General features: G+C 44.3%; 1 protein-coding gene across 1 annotated transcript in view; it reads left to right on the forward strand.

Moving 5' to 3' along the window:
- LOC149361157 (acetylcholinesterase-like) overlaps positions 1-10308 on the forward strand; it is a 99649-nt gene extending 89341 nt beyond the window's left edge. Inside the window, exons 13-15 of the mRNA XM_089572596.1 lie at positions 1990-2281; positions 4354-4441; positions 10029-10308. Of these exons, the coding sequence (XP_089428722.1) occupies positions 1990-2281; positions 4354-4441; positions 10029-10202 (554 nt within the window). The 3' untranslated portion in view covers positions 10203-10308. The remainder of the gene's footprint in view (positions 1-1989; positions 2282-4353; positions 4442-10028) is intronic.
- The last annotated feature ends 10840 nt before the right edge of the window (positions 10309-21148 follow it).

Below are 21148 nucleotides of genomic sequence, written 5' to 3' on the forward strand. Positions count from 1 at the left end.
GAAGGCTTGGCTATATTCTGCACATTTATCTATTCCCTGATTGATAGCGTGTATATGGTATATTGTCGAGTACCCTTTACGAAAGCCTGGCTGATCATTTGGTTTATTGAAGTCTAAGGTTGTCCTGACCCTATTTACGGTCACCTTAGTAAATACATTGTAGGCAACGGACAGTAAGCTGATCATTCTGTAATTTTTAAAGTCCTTGACGTCTCCTTTCTTATGAATTAAGGTAATGTTAGCGTTCTTCCAAGGTGTTGGTACGCCCTAGGTCAGCGTTTGCATTGCTTTAAAATTTCGTCCGTGAGGGCAGAAAATGAAGTTTTGCTTGCTTTGCAAACTGATGTGTTAAAAGTAACCCTTACCGCGGAGCTGAAAATACCTAAAGTGTTTTTCGGGAGGCGCGGGAGGTGGTTGCTTCGAAACCCACCGCCGGACACCCACCGGTAAAAATGGGTACAAGCCACCCCCGGCCCGGCGCCCGGCTTCTTCAGGGGTGTGCGCTTGGAGGAAAGCTCCGGAAACCCCGCTGCGCCCTTTCGGGGGCAACCTAGTTTCGAGCACTCAGCCTGCAAAGGTGGTTCGTGTTTCACTGCAAAGTGAAGAGTTCCGACTCAAAACTCGTACGCTCTAACCAGCGTGTCTCAAGACAAACACTGTAAGCGATCCTTCGTTCCGAAGAGAAAACTTCAGAGTATCACAGCTGACTAGACATTCCGGTTTTTCCGGCTGTCCCACCGGTAAAAATGGGTACAAGCCACCCCCGGCCCGGCGACCGGCTCTTCAGGGGTGTGCGCTTGGAGGAACCTCCGCAAACCCCGCTGCGCCCCTTCGGGGGCAACCTAGTTTCGAGCACTCAGCCTGCAAAGGTGGTTCGTGTTTCACTGCAAAGTGAACAGTTCCGACTCAAAACTCGTACGCTCTAACCAGCGTGTCTCAAGACAAACACTGTAAGCGATCCTTCGTTGCGAAGAGAAAACTTCAGAGTATCACAGCTGACTAGACATTCCGGTTTTTCCGGCTGTCTGACTTGCGAGAAAAAAAAAGGGCCACAAATTGGGCTTATGCCGCACGAGGTGGACTTATGGTTGCTTGGCGGGGGAACTTATCACTCATCCGTCAAGGCAACTGTTTGGTCTAAGACCCCTTTCCCAAGCATCGCACCCTAGAAGAGCCGAGCACCAAGCCAGGGGAAATCTTGTACCCATTAAAGAAACCGGTGGGTACCCGGCGGCCCTGGGGATCGAACCCAGCACCTCCCGAATGCGATGCGGATGCTCTACCACAAAGCCACGCTTCGGTTTTCGCATGGGCTCTAAAATTACTCCCCTGACTACGAGCGCTTACAGCTCTATTATTCTTAAAAGACATTGATCGGTTACGACTGACCCCAAGTGAAAGTGCTTTAGAGCTTACACCTTCAATTTAGCCTTTAAGGTGCTTATAACGATCCATCCAGTTTGTAGACTAGGACGGCCAAAAATAAAAAGAATATTTTGTGCTAACAGTATTGTGCAAGCCAAAGGTATTGCGACGTTATTTGATAAATTTAACTCGCCAGTACAACCCTTAATATATGTCACTAAAGAACGCTTAAATATAAAGAAGGCTTAAATCACTACAACGATTCAACAGCACATTCTTCTGAAGCAATGTGTCGAGTACAACCGGTACCTTTTGCTTCGTTAGCAGTGTTACAAACTTCCATTCTTTCACATGTTGCTTTTTTATTAAAGACTACAGTGGCGTCATTTCTGGTACCCCAAACTTATTGTTTTTTCAATAGGTAATGTGATTATTCATGCAGAGGCATAATTCATGATCGTAGTTGGTTACTGGTTCGTTGAAGTTAGTAAAGGGCAGTTGTTATCGCCAATAAAATTAGTAACTTTTCTATGAGCACTCCTCGCCTGTGGATAGAATTCTAAGTAGCGAGCCAGTGCAGCCCATGCAAAGGCTTGCTATTGAGACGAAAAGCGATTTGCTCAGGTGACAGCGACAATCGCTGGGCGAAGGAGCTGCTCGGCGACGTGGCGTACACGTGCCCCCTGCTGCGCCTTGGCCGGGCACTGGCTGCCGAGGGACGTAACCAGGTGTACGGCTACGTCTTCGACCACAGGCCCAGCTTTACCCTCTTCAACGAATCAGCTAGCGCCTCGCGCTTTGCTGAGCTGGACTTCGTGTTCGGAAGGCCGCTGGACTTGTCGCGCCGGGGCACGCCTCAAGAACGCGATCTCAGCCGCCGGGTTATCAACATCTGGGCGTCCTTCGCTCGCTCGGGGTACGGTCGACCGGAGGAAGCCCGGTCGTGGCCACGAACTAGCTTAGCTTCGAAGTGCCAGCGATCGGAAAGAATGCCTTAAATATTACTGCTAGAGAACCAAGCTCAACGCTGGTCGCTGCGGTCAACAAGAAGTCCAGTCAAAAACTATCCTGTCATAATTCAGCGTCACAATCTACTGAAACGAGCCATTGCAAAAGTTGGCTGTCTGGTGCTTGCTGTCTACAGTTATATTTTGACCCTTGTTGTACATGCACTCACCCATTCACTAAATGGAGACACAGAGTAATCCATTCATTGCCATGTCGGCAGCCATGTTCATCCTTTTCTGCACCTATCGTTAGTTTCCTCGCGGAAAACACCAAAAAGTGATTTTTGGCAATTCAAAAATTCAGTGGTGTCACCATGGCTAGGAACTGTCAGACTGAAGCGCCGAGATTGCTCCAATAAACACCCTAGGGATCGTGCAAATACAACCTATTCGAAAGATCGCTACCCCGCTATAAAATAACATTAGGGACAAAATATGTCTGCATATAAACGGCAGAGTACGAGCTTCCAAGCTCAATGTTTTGAAAATTATGTGCTGCATTCTCTAGTTCAACCGGAAAGCACCCTACATGCAATATAAAAGATAATAAATTCGTCTGAAACAAAGGCGGCAATGACAGATGTAGCCCACTAATAAAAAAAGTTCCTCATTTGCTAGCTTATAATTCATATAGCGCTTCAAAGGGTTATCGTCACCTTTTAAATACCTTTTTTTTACCTTACGTCACCTTTTTTCTGTTACCTTCGGCTGCGGGAGGTGGTTTGTTCGAAACCCACCGCGGGACACCCACCGATAGAAACGGGTGAAAGCCACCCTCGGCCCGGAGACCGGCTTCCGCAGGGGTGTGCGCTTGGAGGAGGCTCCACAAACCCCGCGGTGACCTTTCGGGGGCAAACCCAGATACGAGCAATCAGCCTGCAAAGGTGGCTTGTGTTTCACTACAAAGTGAAGAGTTGAACTCAAAGCTAGTACGCTCTAACCAGCGTGTCTCAAGACGTGCCGGTTCAAACACTACTGCAAGCTATCCTTCGTTCCGAAGAGGAAACTTCAGAGTATCACAGCGGTCTCAGACAGTCCGGTTTTTCCGCTGACCTTCTAGTCGCTTTTAAATAGGTCCTTCTACTATGTAACAGAACAAACAGCATGCAGAAAGGGATGAGTTTTTTCGGTTAATTCTATTCTAGGATTTAAAATGGCCCTTGAATTTTTACGCCACGAGTATAAGCAAGCAAAGTGTGCTTGTCACACATCATGATTTATTTAATGCTGAACCTTTGTTCAATATAATGTTAGAAGGACCTGTACAACAGATAGCCAAAGCGCCATTGTTTTAGTAAACTCTTCATATCGCAATTTTGCCACAAGGCATCCCGTATTAAGGTTGTTATAAACGGCCTAACTGAGTCAGTTTTATTTCTGAGAACCATTTTCTACGAAAACCACAAAAAAAACCACAGAGCGTAGTCAAAAGACTTTCAACATCCCTTTGGATTAACAAAGTGGGTTCTTGGTCTAGTTGGTTTTGCATTATGCAAAACAGCACTGTAAGACAGAAGGATGACACGCACGCGCACACACTGTGCTGAACTGACAACTGAATTTTATTCATGAAGCATTTCTCTCTCTCTCTCTCTCTCTATATATATATATATATATATATATATATATATATATATGTAGAAATTTCCGGAGCCCTTCACTACGGCGTCTCTCATGCCTGAGTCGCTTTGGGACGTTAAACCCCATAAACCAAACCAACCATATGTATATATATATATATATATATATATATATATATATATATATATATAATCACATGACACATGTGACTTGTTCGTTCGTTACCCTCGTCTTCCCCCATCTAAAAATGTCTTAGCTCGCAGCGCAAGGAACGTGGTGCTCACTCATGTGAAAGATAGGGACGTGCTGCGGACGTCCTGCAGGGGCAGCGCGTCCCTACAGAGTGACTTTTCCTACTCTCACTCCTATCAATGATCGCATCTTCCGATTTCTCTTTCAGGGTGTTACCCACCATCGGCGACAAGCCGTGGCCGATGTACAGCGTGGAAAAGATCGTGCATGTCCGAATTGGCACCACGCAACTAGAAGTAAGTAACACTAATGGAAACAATGAATGCTCTCATGCAAAGACTGTTTCACACGACACAGTCCTATGTTTGCGAAAAGTGTATTCCATAACATTAGATATTTTGTAACCACAATGACAACAGTGACAATATTTCACAAGGCCAATGATTGTTTGTAAGGAAGTTTCTTTGCAGCAAATGGGATGCTATTAACAACAAATTGACACATTCAATTGTCTCGAGTTTTCCATGACACGCGGCTGACACCAAGGTGAACTCAACGGAAGTGCTGCTTCCTACGTGGCTCCTTGTGCATGCATTTAAAAGGTTAAAGGTGAAGCTTAGCCGGCAATCTTGCCTTTTAAGGGGTAATTTTGGAACTGCTTGAGAAAACCCATTGAAATCCCCGTAGCTATATTTCGTAGATTGGTGTCTATGCAAAAGAGCAGTTTAAATTATACCCTATAATTGTTATATTAAGTTCATTTTCACTTACGAAGGTGCAGCTAAGGACTAGCAAGCGCTTGCCAAAAGAGGTGGTGGTTGAGAACCAAGGCGTGCGATTTTGTTTTCTACTTCAAGTCAAGCTGGGATGCTAATAACCAGCGCCGCTGTCAGGAAGAAAACACTGCTCTCAACGGCGGCATGTTGGGTCCCACACTCACGTTCGGCTGCATTCAGCACCTAATGCGGCTTGGGCCTTTTCGATAAGAAAACTGCCGCTACGACCAGGAATTCCGCAAACTTCGTGTCTGCCAAGGCAGGGTGGTAGCAGAGACTTTTGAACAGTGAATCAGAATTAGTTACGCTAAACTATTACATTTCACTGCTCATCTGCCGAGCAGCACATCGCCTTGTGAACATCCGTTACATTCTCAAAGCGGAATTGCCATTTTCTGGTGCAATCTGCTGATCCGGATACTTTACGTTTCAGTTACTTTTCCAGCAATCAGCATTACACACGTCGAGCTGCAGCTGCATATTCACCAGACTGTCATTCACAGAGCTTCTCGTTCGCCATGAAATCAATTGCGAGGCGTCGTCTTCAGTAACTTCAGTAATTATGAGGATGCAACGTGAAAGTTGTGTATTGTGTATTATACCACCGACCCCCCAAAAAACTATTCTGGAATGCAAGCGTTTCGCGCGTTGTTCTTCGCATGTTTTGGCGTTGTCTGTCAACTTCCAGCCGTATCATGTGACCTGCGATTCCCCTTTTTTCTGCGCCTCTTGTCCCGAGCAAAGCGAAATGGCCATTGTTAATTTATAATGTTGGCAGAACACCTGGAGACACATCAACCACTCATAGCTTGATCCCTGATTGCTGCATTACTCGTACATCAAGACCTCACTTTCCACCAGCCGGATCGGTGGTGCCACGACCAGAACAAGGTCCCATCCGCTGACTCTTTAGTAGACTTCTCCCCGCTGTAAACGTGCCGTCGGAGGGTCGGGGTCTCATGGAAAATATTGCCCACTTTCGCCTAGATTTTTCACTTTCGAGCGGTACCCGCCGCCTTTCTTCTCCCGATTGCAACGACCTTGGAAGACATACGACCTTCTGGACCACGCTCTTAGAAGTCGTATGTTTTGTCCGCCACACCAAAAGCACCTGCGCCGTTGACGTAGGCCGGGAGAGCTATGGTCGTCCCGCAGCTGCACAAATACAAAAGCTGCGATGTTTAAGCATTCAGCATGTGGTCGGCACTGCGGCATTTTGAGCCTTCATCTGAAATGGTGGCGCCAAGGGCAGGCGAGGGTTAACACCTGCCAGACCACATCAAAATTTGCCTACAGCTATCTTCACAACCTGTATAAGCGGATATGTGGCGCTCTCCTCGCGCCATTTGGTTCCATTTATTTATTTTCATGCCACGAAGACATTCTGCACCCTTCTATTTCTTCTATTTCTTCGCGAGCTCACAACGAATATACTGGCGCCTTACCTATTTTCAGTTCGTCTCTAACAAAAAAAATCGTGGCTGTGCGACGCCAGTGGAAGGAGCCTTATTTAATGAGAAAGCATTTCTTCTCTCATTACACAAGTGTGACATTCGAGTCTGCAGTCGAGCACCATTACCAGCCACATCTGCGCCTAAATAAACGTTTTAGAGAAATTTGTCGATGAATAACGCTAGTCAGCAACTACGTATAAGCAAGGCGTCATTGCATCACTTCATCAGTGTGCGTGTAGTCAGCATTATCTAGAGGCAAACGCAACCGACTGCATGATTTTGTTGCGGAATTTGGTTTCAGGCGTGCCCTTAGCTGTCCACCACAGCAGTGCGGTAACGAACCGTTTGGAAGGCAAATATGCCATTACTGCGTGGAATTCTGCACACATCGTGCAGTAATAAGGCAAAGGGGTTCTGAGAATGTTGTAAAAGCGGGGGTTAACTACGCAAAAATTCTTATATTTGGCAGCTAATCGTCCGCCCTGCTGTCATATCCGAGAAACTTGGGGCCTTGTGAACAGTCTTAACGATCCAACAACAAATGCAGCATAATTCTACATAATTCGGCAACCCTCATGCTCTAAATTACCACTACGAAGGAATATTAAAAAGCCGCTGTCCTTTCACACTACAGGAAATGCGTGAGTACGTAGCAGTCCGCCATAATGTTTTTATTTCCATGGAGCGACTTTGCCATGCTTAAAACATACAAAACTGTGGGAACGTTACTGCCACGAGCAAAACAAATATTAGCGCCTATTTCCAGTTCAGTTGCATCGCTTTCAGTCGCCATGCAACCAAACTACGCCACACGCATAGCGCGCGGTACTCGACCGGCGTGTGGGACCCAACACGGTGGTGATGGTAGCGGTTTATTTTTTTTAAGAAAAAAGTGAAGGAAAAAATGTTGCCGACCGCATGAATTGCTGTCTAATATTTTAAGCACCAGATTTGCAGCTAACGGAGGTGAAAGGGAAAGGGACAGGATAGCGAAGACAAGACAGAGGGGAGTGATAGCAAGAAAGGACAGGGCAGAGCTTTGTACGCGATTTTTTTTATTGTTTCACGGATTCTCTCCGTGTAGGGGGCAGAGGTAAAGGCAAAACGCCTGACAGAGCCTCTGCGCCCCCACAGTTCAAGGCAGCATGACGTGTCATTTACACACATATTTGCTAAACATATTTTTAGCACACAACAGAAAGCAAAAAAAAAAATCAATTATTCAGATCACATGTCTTCAAAGCATTAGTTTTTCTTGAACATGATAGATTTTGAAGAGGCAGAAGAGACATGTATACAATATACAAAAGTAACAAAGTTCTCCGCGAGGGAGAAACGGCGGCGCGCGGTGGTACAAAGGGCAAAACGCTTGTCTAGAACATGTTCTGGGACGGTTTCCAGCTGAACACGCGATATCTAGCGATAGAATTTTGTTACAAAGGATCAGGATGTAAGCACATGCTGTTAAACTCAAAGGATTTCGCCGTCATTTCTTGCCTCCCTGGTCGCAGCAGCTTTGGGAGCTGCAGAACACACAGTTCAGTCGTTCTAGGCATGTGTTTTGCCCTCTGTACAAAGGGTGTACAAATCCTGAAAGCGGAGGCAAGCGGTCATCTGGGCTCACTGGTCAAGCTTTAATTGTGCGCCCTCGATATCTGCAAAAGGGGTTCCATAAAGTGGCAACCCATTACAAAAACCAAAAATTGAGTGCTACGCATTCGCCTTTATTTCTGCACCGATTCTTCAGACCATTGGCAATTTCGCAGATTGCTTTGCATGTGCTCCAGCTCTTGATATCCTCGGTTGCTTTCCTGACATAGGTGTTTGTCTTGCTTCTATAGCAGTTTATCCTCGGGAACACTTTACGTTCAAAGGTGCTTTTGTAGATTCTAACCAGAAAGAAATCTCTTGAGGGGATGTCTGAAGAAAAGGCTGAGTGGGCGCCAAGTACAAGACCTGTCCCATTTTTTTCATGTGCTTTCTTTGTCCCTGTCTTGCGCCGTCCTGCGAATCGACTTAAGCTATAAACCAACTAGCCCGAACTAAAGTACTAATATCACATTTCCCCATAGCATCTTGTGCACCATGGGAAGTGTGATGTCTGGCTGCATTATGAGGCAGAAAAATAGTTGGGCTAAACAATTCTACTGCCACTTTATTACGGAACTGAACCAGAACTTGTGCCTGTCAACCGGGCTCTTATAGCTGCAGGCGTAGGTGTTTGCTCCGCCCAAAACAATTTTCTTCCTTGTAAAATGTCGCCTGGACCTCGTCTGCAGAGGGCGCCTTGAACACTGTCATGGCCAGGTGGCGAGAGCCACCGCCTGTATTTAATGGCTCAGCCTTACCCATCCATCTACAGGTAACTCTCAGTCCTGTTGGAAGGGGCCCGTTCATCGCAGGAATACAATTACTTAGTAAAAAAAACAATGCGTACAAGACGGACTTAGGACAAAGAAAGAAACGTATACACGGACGTGGCGCTTTCTGTCTTTCTTTGTCCTAATTACGTCTCATGCGCTTTGTTTACAGCTAGTCATGAAACCACCCGCCCACCTGCCTCTGCACTATTTCACTTCACAGGAAAAGGCAAATCGTCTCGTCAAAAGAAGCATCAGCTGAATAAGGTATCCCTAACTCCTCCCGATTTTTTCTTTAGCTGTTGCTGCATTGGTGGTATTTTTCACTACATTCCTGAGGATTTGAGAATTTTGTGGCCTGAATTCGCCTTGTAACTTGTTTTGAAGCCGGCTGTTTTTCGCTGCGTGTATATACCAGGTGTCCGCAATGAATGTATTGCCCTACTCGAGTGAGGCCAACTGAATGCTGTTCACTGTGGTGTGCCCTGGTTGACAGCATTTTCGTCGTCCAGAAACGTTGCTTAGTAAGTGGAGACAATAGGCTCTGTTTTAAAATACCGACATTTAGGATAAGTGTTAAATAAACAAGTATATCATCTTGAAAAACAGCAAACTGAAATATTTACAACAAGGCACTAACCAGGTATTTTTCTATATCCGTTTAAAAAGGTTAAAATTAAAATTAGGTGGCGCATATTTTACGGCCACTGTAAGCACAAATTCGCGTCGGGAAGAGCATTCCAGAGATCAATTTCTATTTTAGCTGAGCGTGTCTGGGGGCGCTTAAGTAATACCGCAATCAGCAGTTTTTCTAGCCTACAGGCTATGTTTTAGTTCGATAAAACGTCTATTTAAAGGACTAAGTGTTATAAATATTTCGTGCTACTGCTGTTCAACACAATCTGCCACGCAGAATTTACAGCTTTTTGCCTGATGCCATAATTGTAAAAGCCAGCTAATTATTCCTTACTATTAACAAATTGGTCTTCTTCTATCGAACACTACACACTACACAACAAAGCAATTCAGGCCACCCACTAAAGCATTAACGTAATTTAGATACATTGCAAGGCCACAAAAATTCTGTAAATTATGCTACACAGCTCTCAACAGCACTGTTTCACTCGCCTAGCGCACTTCGTTGTTCTTAAAATTTGGTTACATTTTTCTTATACAGTCGGTATGAAGCAATAATGCACTGACTAGCAATGTTCTCTATGCCATCAGTTCCTACCTTCCTTATTTCCAAATACACTCGAGTTGAAATTTGTTATGCATTCTTCTATGCTTCAGGAGCAGCAGGACTTCAAAAAGAAGGACTGCTCCATTGTGGCAGCTTTCGATCCCGACGGAGGCGACTCCTCTGCTGACGCCTCACCGTCCGCGGCGGAATCCAACAGCAGCTCTACGCCCGAGCCCAGAAGATCGGCCAACGCTTTCTTCAATAGACAGCGCATTCATTTTTAGAATTACGCGCAGTTAAAATTCCACTGCGCTATCGGGATATTATCTTCGTAGCTGTAAATATGCTGGTGCGAGTCACTGGCGCATCTAGGACTCTCCGTGCATTCCCACCTATAACTACTTTAATTTTTTTTTTATCTCACGCTCATCAACCCGCTACGCCACGCTAATCTGCAGTTCATGCCCTCGAACCTCGGACACAAATGGGCGTGTGCTGCATGGAAAGTCTCGACTAATCATGCGCTTGTGTTGTTTTGTATGTATTTGGCTGCCACAAGTGAACGCAGCACTATTACTACTTCAGTGACTAATCAGCGTAATAGTTGGTTGTGCTCATATGCTCGTTTTTGCTTTTTGTTTCTGCTGGTACTGTTTGTTGGGCATGGTAATTACGAACTGATTTTGGCGCTTCATCTGTTTCTGCGTAACAGGGCGGCTTAACTACAAGCCCGACAATCATGACAGGGCCGTTAGACCAAAAGCCGATGCAGTAAACAGAGCTTAGGCTAAGCCTTGTCGTTTAGCCAGTAATAGCAACTTGAAATATACATTAATCCTTTATATGTGTGAACCCTTCTGAGAGTTTATTAAGAAAATTCTTAAAGAGTGCCATTTTTTGTGGTTTGCTATTGAATAGCAAACAATATTGTAATTTACACAAAGGCCGGAAACACCTTAATACTTGCATCACGTAAATTAGTGAAGATGTTTTCATTACTATTTTATGATTATGCAGCTTTGTTTAAGTTTTGTTGTCTCGAAATAAACGCGGCTGTTAATAAATGACAGTTTTGGAATGTATCATGTGCACCTGCTCCTTTCCAGCGTTGTTTGATATCTTTATTTTACCGGGGCATTCCGGCAGGCATTGCTATCACACTTCCCTCAATGAAACAATGAATTTTGTTCTTCAAAACACCTGGAGCGTAGTGGATCAGAAGAATGTACACAGAAGCCGCCAGCTAGAAAGAACAATCATTATATCCTTGTTCTGTGAGTACAGTACAAGTAGATTTAAGATTAATTTCTGCATACTTCTCTTGCGTCAGCCGCAATCATACCGCCAAAGTGCATAACATTACCACGCTTGAGCATCCGTCCCTAAAAATAACTTTTGAATTTGGACGGCATCATCTCTGCCCGGTTTCGTAGTCGGAATAGCTATCCAGACTATGCATGTAAAATCATATTCAGAAACTGTCAGGAAGCAGTGCATCCACCGCAGGACAGATTTCTATTCATGGTAGTAATACAAGTAGAATAATGCAAACCTCTCCGATTTGAGGAGACTTCGTCGTTCCTGGGTATATATACACATAAATTGGTTCTTGAAATTCTTTCCTTTTTTGGTGATATCGTTATTCATCATCAGCCTGACTACGCCCTATGCAGGGCAAAGGCATGTCCTTTGTCTCTCCAATTAACCCTGTCCATTGCCAGCTGCGGCCACTGTATGCCCACAAACTTCTTAACCTGTTCCGCCTACCTAACTCTCTGCCACCCTCTGCTACGTTTACCTTCTCTTGGAACCCACTCCGTCACCCTTAAGGACCAGCAGTAATCTTGCCTTCACGCCCAAGCCCATTTCTTCATCTCGATATCGACTAGGATGTCATTAACACGCGTTTGTTCTCTCAACCACTCCGCCCTCTTCCGATCTCTTAATGTTACACCTACCATTTTTCTTTCCATAGCTCCCTGCGTTGTCCTTAAGCTGAACCCTTTTCGCTAGCCTCCACGTTTCTGCCCCGTTGGTAGTACCGGTAAGATACTGCTGTTGTATTCTCTTCTCTTGAGGGGTATTGGTAAGCTGCCATTCATGATCTGAGAGAACCTGCCATATGCGCTCCACCCCATTCTTATTCATAATTTTTGCAACAGCGTTACACAACGAGGACAATGAGCAAAGAGTGACACAAAGACGGCGCTGAACTTACAACTCTGATTTATTGGAAAAAACACGCATCTTTTTATACAATCCAGGAATCTACGAACATACGCAACTTCAGTAAAAGCGTCACACCCAAACGTGCCTATCACATATAAAATCAACACAAATCAAGGTGCATTCCCCGAGGCGTTATCCACTATGCAGCAGGCTCATTTCCTTACCTGTTATAGTTACAGATGAAATTACAGATGAAGGTAAGGAAATGAGCCTGCTACATAATGGATAATGCCTCGGGGAACGCACCTTGATTTGTGTTGATTTTATATGTGATAGGCACGTTTGGGTGTGACGCTTTTACTGATGTTGCGTATGTTCGTAATTCCTGGATTGCATAAAAAGATGGTTGAAATATATTGTATAAAATAATTGTATAATAGATAGATTGTATAAAAGATTGTGTTTTTTTCTAATAAATCAGAGTTGAAATTTCAGCGCCGTCTTTGTGTTATTCTTTGTTCGTTGTCCTCGTTGTGTAGCGCTGTTGCAAAAATTATGAATCAGTACCAACTCGCCCAGACTTCCATTCTTCCATTCTTATTCTTCTAGTTATTTCCCTCTCATGATCCGGAGCAGCGGTCACTACCTGCACTAAGTAGAGATATTTTCTTACTACTTCCAGCACCTGGCTACCAGTTGCGAACTGCTGTTTCATTGCTAGGCTGTTGAACATTATTTTGGTTTTCTGCATGCTAATTTTTAGCCCCACCGTTCTGCTCTGCCTGTCTAAATCATTGATCATGCTTTGCAGTTCATGTCCTGAGTCACTTAGCGAGGAAATGTCATCAGCGAATCGCAAATTACTTCAGTATTCTCTATTAACACTAATCCCCATACGTTCCCAATCCAGGCCTTGGAACACCTGTAAAACAGCGGTGAATAGCATTGGCGCGATCGCGTCTCCCTGCCTGGCACCCTTCCTTATTGGAATTTAATTGCTGGCTTTATGAAGTGCTATGGTAGCTGCGCAGTCGTTTTAGATATCTTCCAGTATTTTCACATAGAACTTTCTTACACCTGTTGTGATCGCGGGCCCAGCCAGCGGAGAACGGCGAGCCGGGCTGGCGCCGTCGGGCTACGCTGATCAAAGGCGCTGTTTTTAAGAGAGAACGCAAGGAAACGCTGGCCTGGGGGCGGCTTCTGGCGACGGCGTCGGCGTGAACAAAGGCTCTAATCCCCTTTGCCGGCGATGCTGAATGCGGCTCTGGTGCCGAACTGCGCTCCTGGGGACTAGCAGAGGAGACAGCGAGAGGCGGCGGCGGCGGCGCCAACCCATTGCCCGCGTGCGCCCTGAGCAGCCGACAAAGTGTTGGTGGTCACGGCTGATTTGTCCCTTCCACCCACCTGAAGAGGTCACCGGTGTGAACCGTCAACACTCGCGTCTCCCACGATCAGGATCGCCGCAGAGCAGCGAACGACCATTTGGGCCTGGTCAGCCCGCGGCAAACCAAAAAGTTCGCGACAGCCAGGCGCCGAGTTCCTCCTTGCCAGTGTGTGTGTCTGTGCGGTTTGCGCGGTCACGTGGAGAGGGCGGAGCCTAAGAGGAAGCTCAGGGCCCATTGGACACTCGCCCAGAGTTCGGATTCCCTAGCTGGGGGCCTGGGGTGAACTGTATTTAAGCAGCAATCTGTGCTGCGTCACAGAGCTTCTTCCCTTTTGTGACTTTTGGCCTCCTTGCTATTTTGTAAATAATGTAAATAAACCCTTCAAGTTACTGCGACTCCTGAAGACTTCCCTCCATCGTCTGTCTACCTCATCCTCATGCGGTGAAGACCACGGTCCCGATCCCCGCCCACATCACACCCTAATTACGGAATGCCTGCGTGACTGCTGAGGTTTCCACTTAGTCAAATGCTTTCTCGTAATCAATGAACGCTATATATAGGGCTCGTTATATTCTGCACATATCTGCTTCACCTGATAGTGTTAATATGGTCTATTGCCCAGTATTATTTGCGACAGCCTGCCTGGTCATTTGTTTGATTTAAGTCTAAGGTTGTCCTGACTCTACTAGCGATTACCTTAGTAAATACCTTATTGGCAACGGACAGTGAGCTGATCACTCTAATTTTTTGAGTCCTTAACATCTACTTTCGCATGAATTACTATTATTTTAGCGTTCTTGCAAGCTTCTGGTACGCTCGAGGTCATAAGGAAGTGCGTGTACAGGGTGGCTACTCTTTCTAGCACATTCTCCTATCCGTGCTTCAAGAGATCTCCTCTTACCTGATCCTCCCCAGCTGCTTTCACCATTTGCAATGCTCCCAAGTCTTTTTTTTAGCTTCGTCTTTCGTTACTGGCGGGATGTCCCATTGCTATGCGCTACTGCCTCTCTCATTAACGTTCTGATTGCATTGGGTAGTGCATAGATTTCTGTTGAACTCCTCAGCTACTTTAGCTATCTTGTCCATATATCTAATGGCATTGCACTTATTTCTCTTAGCACATGCATCTAGTGTTTACCTGTGCCTAGTTTTCTCTTCACTGCTTTTAGGCTACCTCCATTCTTTAGAGCATGCTCAATTCTGTTCTGCAGCGGTATACTGAATGCGTCTACTTTTCCTCTACTTTCCCTTTTATTTTATTTATTTATTTACAAAATACTGCGGACACTGAGTCCAAGCAGGGTGGGCGAACAAAGTCAATCAAGAGACAAAAAAAAAGCAACATTTCAAAAAAGAACAACACAATATAGAAAAAATAATTGGTTAAAACTCTTGGGATAATGGTTTAACTAGCTCATTCCAATCTGTTATTGTGCGTGGAAAAAACGAAAACTTGTGTCTGTTCTAGCGAATATAGGGGTTAGAGAACTGGGATGGTGTTGACGAGTTTGTCTGGTTGGTGCCGGCGTTAAGTATGATGAGGGATCCAAACCAAGTTTGTTATGTAATAAGAGAGAAATAAATTCTAACCTAAGCTTTCTTCGCCGATGTTCAAGTAGTTCAATTTTATTAATCTCCATTAAAGTGGTGGGGGAGTCAGACCTTGCATATTTATTAAAGATAAACCTGACAGCTCTTCTCTGTATTCTCTCCCGATTTTTTACGTTAGATTTAGTATACGGGTCCCACACTATGCATGCATATTCGAGTTTAGGTCTAATTATTGAAGAATAACAAAGTAGCTTAATTTTAGAAGGAGCATTTTTTAGTTTATGTCTTAAGCAGCACAATTTCCTAAATGCCGCAGAGCAGATATTGTTTATGTGCAAGTTCCACGATAGATTGCTACTTATTGTTACTCCTAGGTATTTGTAGTTGGATACTTGTTGAAGAGGGAGAGAGCCTAATTTATATGTGTAGCTATGAAGTATGGTTTTTCGGGTTATCGGCATATATACACTTTTGTCAGCATTCAGAACCATGCCCCATCGGTCGCACCATTCAAAAACGTTGTTCAAGGCACTGTCCAGGTCACTTTGATCCTCCTTATTTGTAACTTCTCGGTATAGAATGCAATCGTCAGCAAACAATCGAATATGCACTGGTGGGTTAACAACTTGAACAATATCATTGACATACAAAAGGAAAAGCAGAGGACCCAAAACACTTCCTTGGGGAACACCGGATGAAACTGGAAGAGAGCCCGAACGTTGTCCACCCACTTCAACAAACTGTTTGCGGTCTTTTAAGTATGCAGTAATCCATGTCACTAAAATATCAGGAATGCCAATTTCTTTCATTTTAAAAATTAGTTTATCATGAGGAACTTTATCAAATGCCTTGCTAAAATCCAAAAATATTGCATCGATTTGGCCTTTATTATCTATACAAGAAGCAAATGAATTTATTACTGTAATTAGCTGTGTTACCGTCGAGAATCCTTTTCTGAACCCGTGCTGGAAGCTAGTTAGCACGCGATTTTTTTCTAAAAATTCGTTCATACAATGTGCAACTATATGCTCCAATAGTTTACAGCACGGGGACGTCAATGATATGGGGCGGTAGTTCTGCAAGAGAAGACGGTCTCCTTTTTTATAAACGGGAACAATTCGGGCTGTCCTCCAGTCATCAGGTATTTTACCTATTGAGATTGAAGCGCGAAAAATTATTACAAGGAATTTAGCCAGAGTTTCGGCATAGCGTCGCAGAAATGCGTTTGGAATGTTGTCAGGGCCACATGACGTTTTGGTTTTCAGGTTTAATAGCATAGAAAGGACACCAGGGTAAGTAATAAAATTCACTTCGGCGGGATAATACACTCGGCTATTGTCGGTACATGAGCTCGGGGCAGAAAATACACTTTGAAAATAACTATTAAAATGCTGAGCAATAGCCTTTGGATCACATACCGCAGTGTTGTTCACCAAAATTTGTGTAACTGCTTTCTTTTTTTCACTAATATAATTCCAAAACTTACTTGGCTCGGTTTTTATAAAGTTTTGAAGGGATGTGTTGAAGAAATAGTCCTTTGAATCACGTAAGGCACGTGCTAGATTGTCCAGTAATTCCCTCAGCACATCAGGATCTGCGCGTTTTTTCTTGAGCCGTTTTACCCTTCGCCTCATTTGAATTATATTGCGTGTCATCCATGGGGTTTCCTTTCTTTCTTTTTTGGGCCTGTTTGGTACAAAAGTATCGATACAATACAAACACATTTTTTTAAAACTGTCCCAGAGTGCGCAGACATCGGCGTAATCGAAATCAACAAGGCAAGTTTCAAGATGTTCAATGACAGACGCGTCGTTGGCACGCGAATAATCTTTAAAGTAACGTGAAGATGAGTGTTTCTGTTTTGTTTGCCGTACTAGAGGAAATGAAGCACTAACCAAGTGGTGGTCAGACAGACCTTGTTCTACAGAAACAGTAAAATTCACAATGTCGCGAGGGACGAACAGCAAATCTAATATCGAATTCGTGGAACCGACATTACGGGTTGGTTCCTGAACTATTTGCGTCAGGTTGTGGGTAAGCATTATTTTAAACAATATGTTGGCTTGCTTTGTGCAAGCACCGAGACACTCAAGAAGTTCCCAATCCACACCTGGTAAGTTGAAGTCACCCATCAATAAAATTTTACTGTTTTGGTACTGTAAGAGATGATTTTCTAGTTTAGTTAAGTAGTCGGTTCCAGAACTAGGGGGTCTATAAAGAGCATATAAAACAAAGTTTTGTCCCCAACAGGAGAGTTTCACACATAGGCATTCGATATCATGTACGTCATCTTGTAAAACAGCTTCAATTTGTTTCTTAATTAGGACAGCCACTCCACCACCCCTAGATTCCCTGTCTTTTCGAAATACAGTGTAAGAAGGAGGGAAAACGTCCTCATCATTCACATCACTGTGAAGCCATGTCTCAGTAATCACTGCAACGTGCGGATCATGGTGTAACAGCGCTATTTCGAGCAAGTCTGCCTTATTAACTAAACTACGCGCGTTAATGTTTATTATGCGCAAATGTTTGCTCTGATATTGCAAATCACGTCATTCCTTGTCCTGCTGATCTACTCTCTTATCCTGGTAGACTATCTTTACGCGTTTATTTTGTGATTTATCCCAGAAAAACATATCTTTATCCACTTTTAGCTTGTCATGAATAAGGGTGACCTTCTTTTTTTGATCCCTCTCTTCTTTCGCGCTATCCCAAAGTAGTTTTCGTGTCAGCAGCGTAGATTGCGAATAATCATTCTGAATTGATATTCCTGAGCCTTTTAGCTTTGTAACATTTTCCATTATTGTCTTTTTTTTCTGCAAAATTCTGAAGATAGAGAATAACAGGGCGTTTGTCGTTCCGACGCCCCAACCTATGAATGCGCCCGATAGATTGGCAACTGACTTGAAGCTTGTCCTCGAAAACTTCTTTGATTATTTTATCTTTCAGCGTAGCTTCTGTTTCGTCAGGTTCCTCATTAATACCGTGAATGATGAGGTTGGACCGTCTGCTTCGATCTTCGAGATCGGTTAGTTTTTTGGCTTGAAAACCCATTACATTCTCTATTGATTTCAAAGTTGTGTGTATTTCCTGAGGCTGCTCGGTGAAGGTTGTTGTTTCATTCAGCTTTTTCTCCATTTTTTGTATCAGGCTCTGCAGATCACTTACCATATTTACAGTCTTAACTAGCTCTGCTTTCATTTCACTGATTTCAGCTTGAAGAGACAACTGGCCATCTAAAATTTGTTCTATAACTTCCTTTTGAGTGGGGCCAGGATTAGTTTCGATGTCGCCACAAAGGATCAACTTGCAAGCAATAAAACATTCATAAGCCAAGGCAAAACAACGCCGGGGGCACGGCAAGACCACGATACCTCGGCAATCGCTGCGAATGGTGCTCGAATAGCTACCAACCTGCAGAACGTAGAAGAGCGTCCTCGTAAGTGTCATGTTCGGCCCAGGTCCGCCGTGCCCACTGAAGGTGAATTCTTGTGTCGCTGCTTTTATACTCGTGAGCTCTGATGACGTCACAGTTCGATGGATGAATGCAGTCGCTGGAAGAACAGTGTCATCAAATGACGACACCGAGTCTGATGCGTTGTCGATGTGAAGTTGATTTCCATCGCAGCCACAGATGTCATCGAGCCACACGTGTCCAGTTCGTAACGCGGCGGAACCCAGGATAACCTGCAGAACGTAGAAGAGCGTCCTCGTAAGTGTCATGTTCGGCCCAGGTCCGCCGTGCCCACTGAAGGTGAATTCTTGTGTCGCTGCTTTTATACTCGTGAGCTCTGATGACGTCACAGTTCGATGGATGAATGCAGTCGCTGGAAGAACAGTGTCATCAAATGACGACACCGAGTCTGATGCGTTGTCGATGTGAAGTTGATTTCCATCGCAGCCACAGATGTCATCGAGCCACACGTGTCCAGTTCGTAACGCGGTATGTTCGTAACGCGCTATGTATATATATATATATATATATATATATATATATATATATATATATATATATATATATATATATATATATATACTGTGAAGATGATGGGAGGCCACTAGCCTAGCCACATTTCCATCGCTCAGAGCGAGAGCCTGCTAGCCCTAACAGACCAGGGACTGTGTTTCGCCGCCGTGGTTTCTATATACATATAGAACGATAGTAACTGAAAAGGGTTCGTGGCAGAAGCAGATTAGTCTTTACCTGTTGAAGCATTTGACTAAACTTGATGCAGGAGATTCGCTTTTAACGAAAAGATCCGACGAAGTTCGTGAATTCTTGAAAACTGAGGTTGATGTTGAGCTTGCCTTTTCCGTGGATGTTGTTGACCTGTTTTATTCTGTGCCTCATGATGCCTTACTTACTGCTGTCAGGGAATGCATTGTCAGGGAAATGGTCCCATTTCCTTTAAGAACACTGCCGGTATTTCTGTTGATGATTTTTTAACCATTTTAAAGTTGTACCTGGAGTCCACTTTTATAACATTTGACCAGCGGTTTTTTCTGCAGAAAGCGGGCATTTGCATTGGTTCGTGCGTCGCTCCGGTTTTATATAACATTTTTTCTTTCACAAATGGACGAAGTCCTTCATCTGGTTTTACCAGCTAACATTGTTTTTAAAGTTTTTAGATACGTGGACGATTTTTTTATTGTTTTAACAAACGACGGAAGCTTAAACTTTGCTGAAGCTGCACATAGTGTTTTATCATTTCAGACAGCATGGAAAAGGTTTAGATTTCATGTATGAACTGCCGGTGGACAATCTTTTACAGTTTTTAAATATCAAAATTGAGTTCTGTACGGATCATGTGTGTTTGGCTTACGCTACGCGAGCAAAAAAAGAGCTTCTCCCATACGACCCTTCGCACACCAAATTAGTAAAAATAGGTATTGCTTCACTATACCTTGAGTCCACGCTTAGGAAGTCATGCGTTCACAAGATACGCCGAGTTTTGACAACCAATTGGCTAGGCTGGATTCAGCCGGATTCCCTGGTTCGCTCGTGACAGGTGTCGCCGAAAGCCTCTTACAGAAGTTGAAGATGAGGGCAGTGAGCGCTGGGGCAGAGGTCCCTCGTGAAGAGGTGAGACCAGTGGTGGTGCCGTACGTGCACAAGTTGGCCCACAACCTAAAGAAGGTTGCGAGCAGGCATAGTGTCCCGCTCGTCTTTTCAGCCCCCCTGAAGCTCGGAAGCATTTGCCCTCGAATCGAGAAAAGAAAAGAAAACGAACAAGAAAGTGGCTGTGGTACTAAGCATGGGCGACCTTTCATGAAATTTGCCGAAGGGGTTGTTTACGAAATTCCCCTGTCGTGCGGTTGTTCTTATATAGGACTAACAGGGCGCTGCGTCAATGAGCGAATTAGGGAACATGAACGAAACGTAGAACAAAATAAAGATGGCCCAAATTTGCCGAAACATATCAGTTCATGCCCTTCACGCTCTTGTCAGCCATGCTTCTCATCAGTGCGGATTCTTGCCAGAAGCAGCAATATCAAAGCCAGAGAACTGATTGGAGCGTTCTATATCAATAAAAAAGGCAGTTAGTGTGTCAGTGAAACATCTGTTGCTCTGTATCAGGCAGAAAAAAGTTTTTAGAGCGTTCGTTATCTCATTGATACGTAATTTTGTTCCTTGCGACGCGCTGCCTAAGTGTATATATGTATCTGCGTTCTGCAAAATAAAGTAGTTGTAAGTGGCGCACTGGGCCGTTCTCTTGTCTTGTGTGTGTGTGTGGTTTTTGGCGCCTTTACTTTTACGGCATCTTTTTAGGCCGTGTTTGTTCGGTTGGCTTTCATCCCATGACTATCAATTCTTCTCCGATTTCAACCACCCTTTCACTTCATTCCCTTTATGTGCGTCTTCACACCGTCTTCTCACATTTTAATGTCTTTCGCGTGGTTGCCTTTGGCATCTTATCGTTTTTATCTTTTTATCTCTCTCATCACGAAGCTGCACAGGACTCCCGGCGCGTGTAATCTCCCTTTTTCACCAAGTGTTGTTATTCTATCTTTCCTCCTGCCCTCTTCACTGCCGATCTTTGCTGTTTGTGTCCTCAGGGGTGTACCTGGCACCTGGCCGACCAGAATGACTGAATCCTTCTTGGGTTTTTTTTTTGCTTGTGTAC

The sequence above is a fragment of the Amblyomma mixtum genome, chromosome 2 (genome assembly GCF_055824585.1).
Source record: "Amblyomma mixtum isolate Tamu chromosome 2, ASM5582458v1, whole genome shotgun sequence".
In the NCBI taxonomy this organism is placed as follows: Eukaryota; Metazoa; Arthropoda; class Arachnida; order Ixodida; family Ixodidae; genus Amblyomma; species Amblyomma mixtum.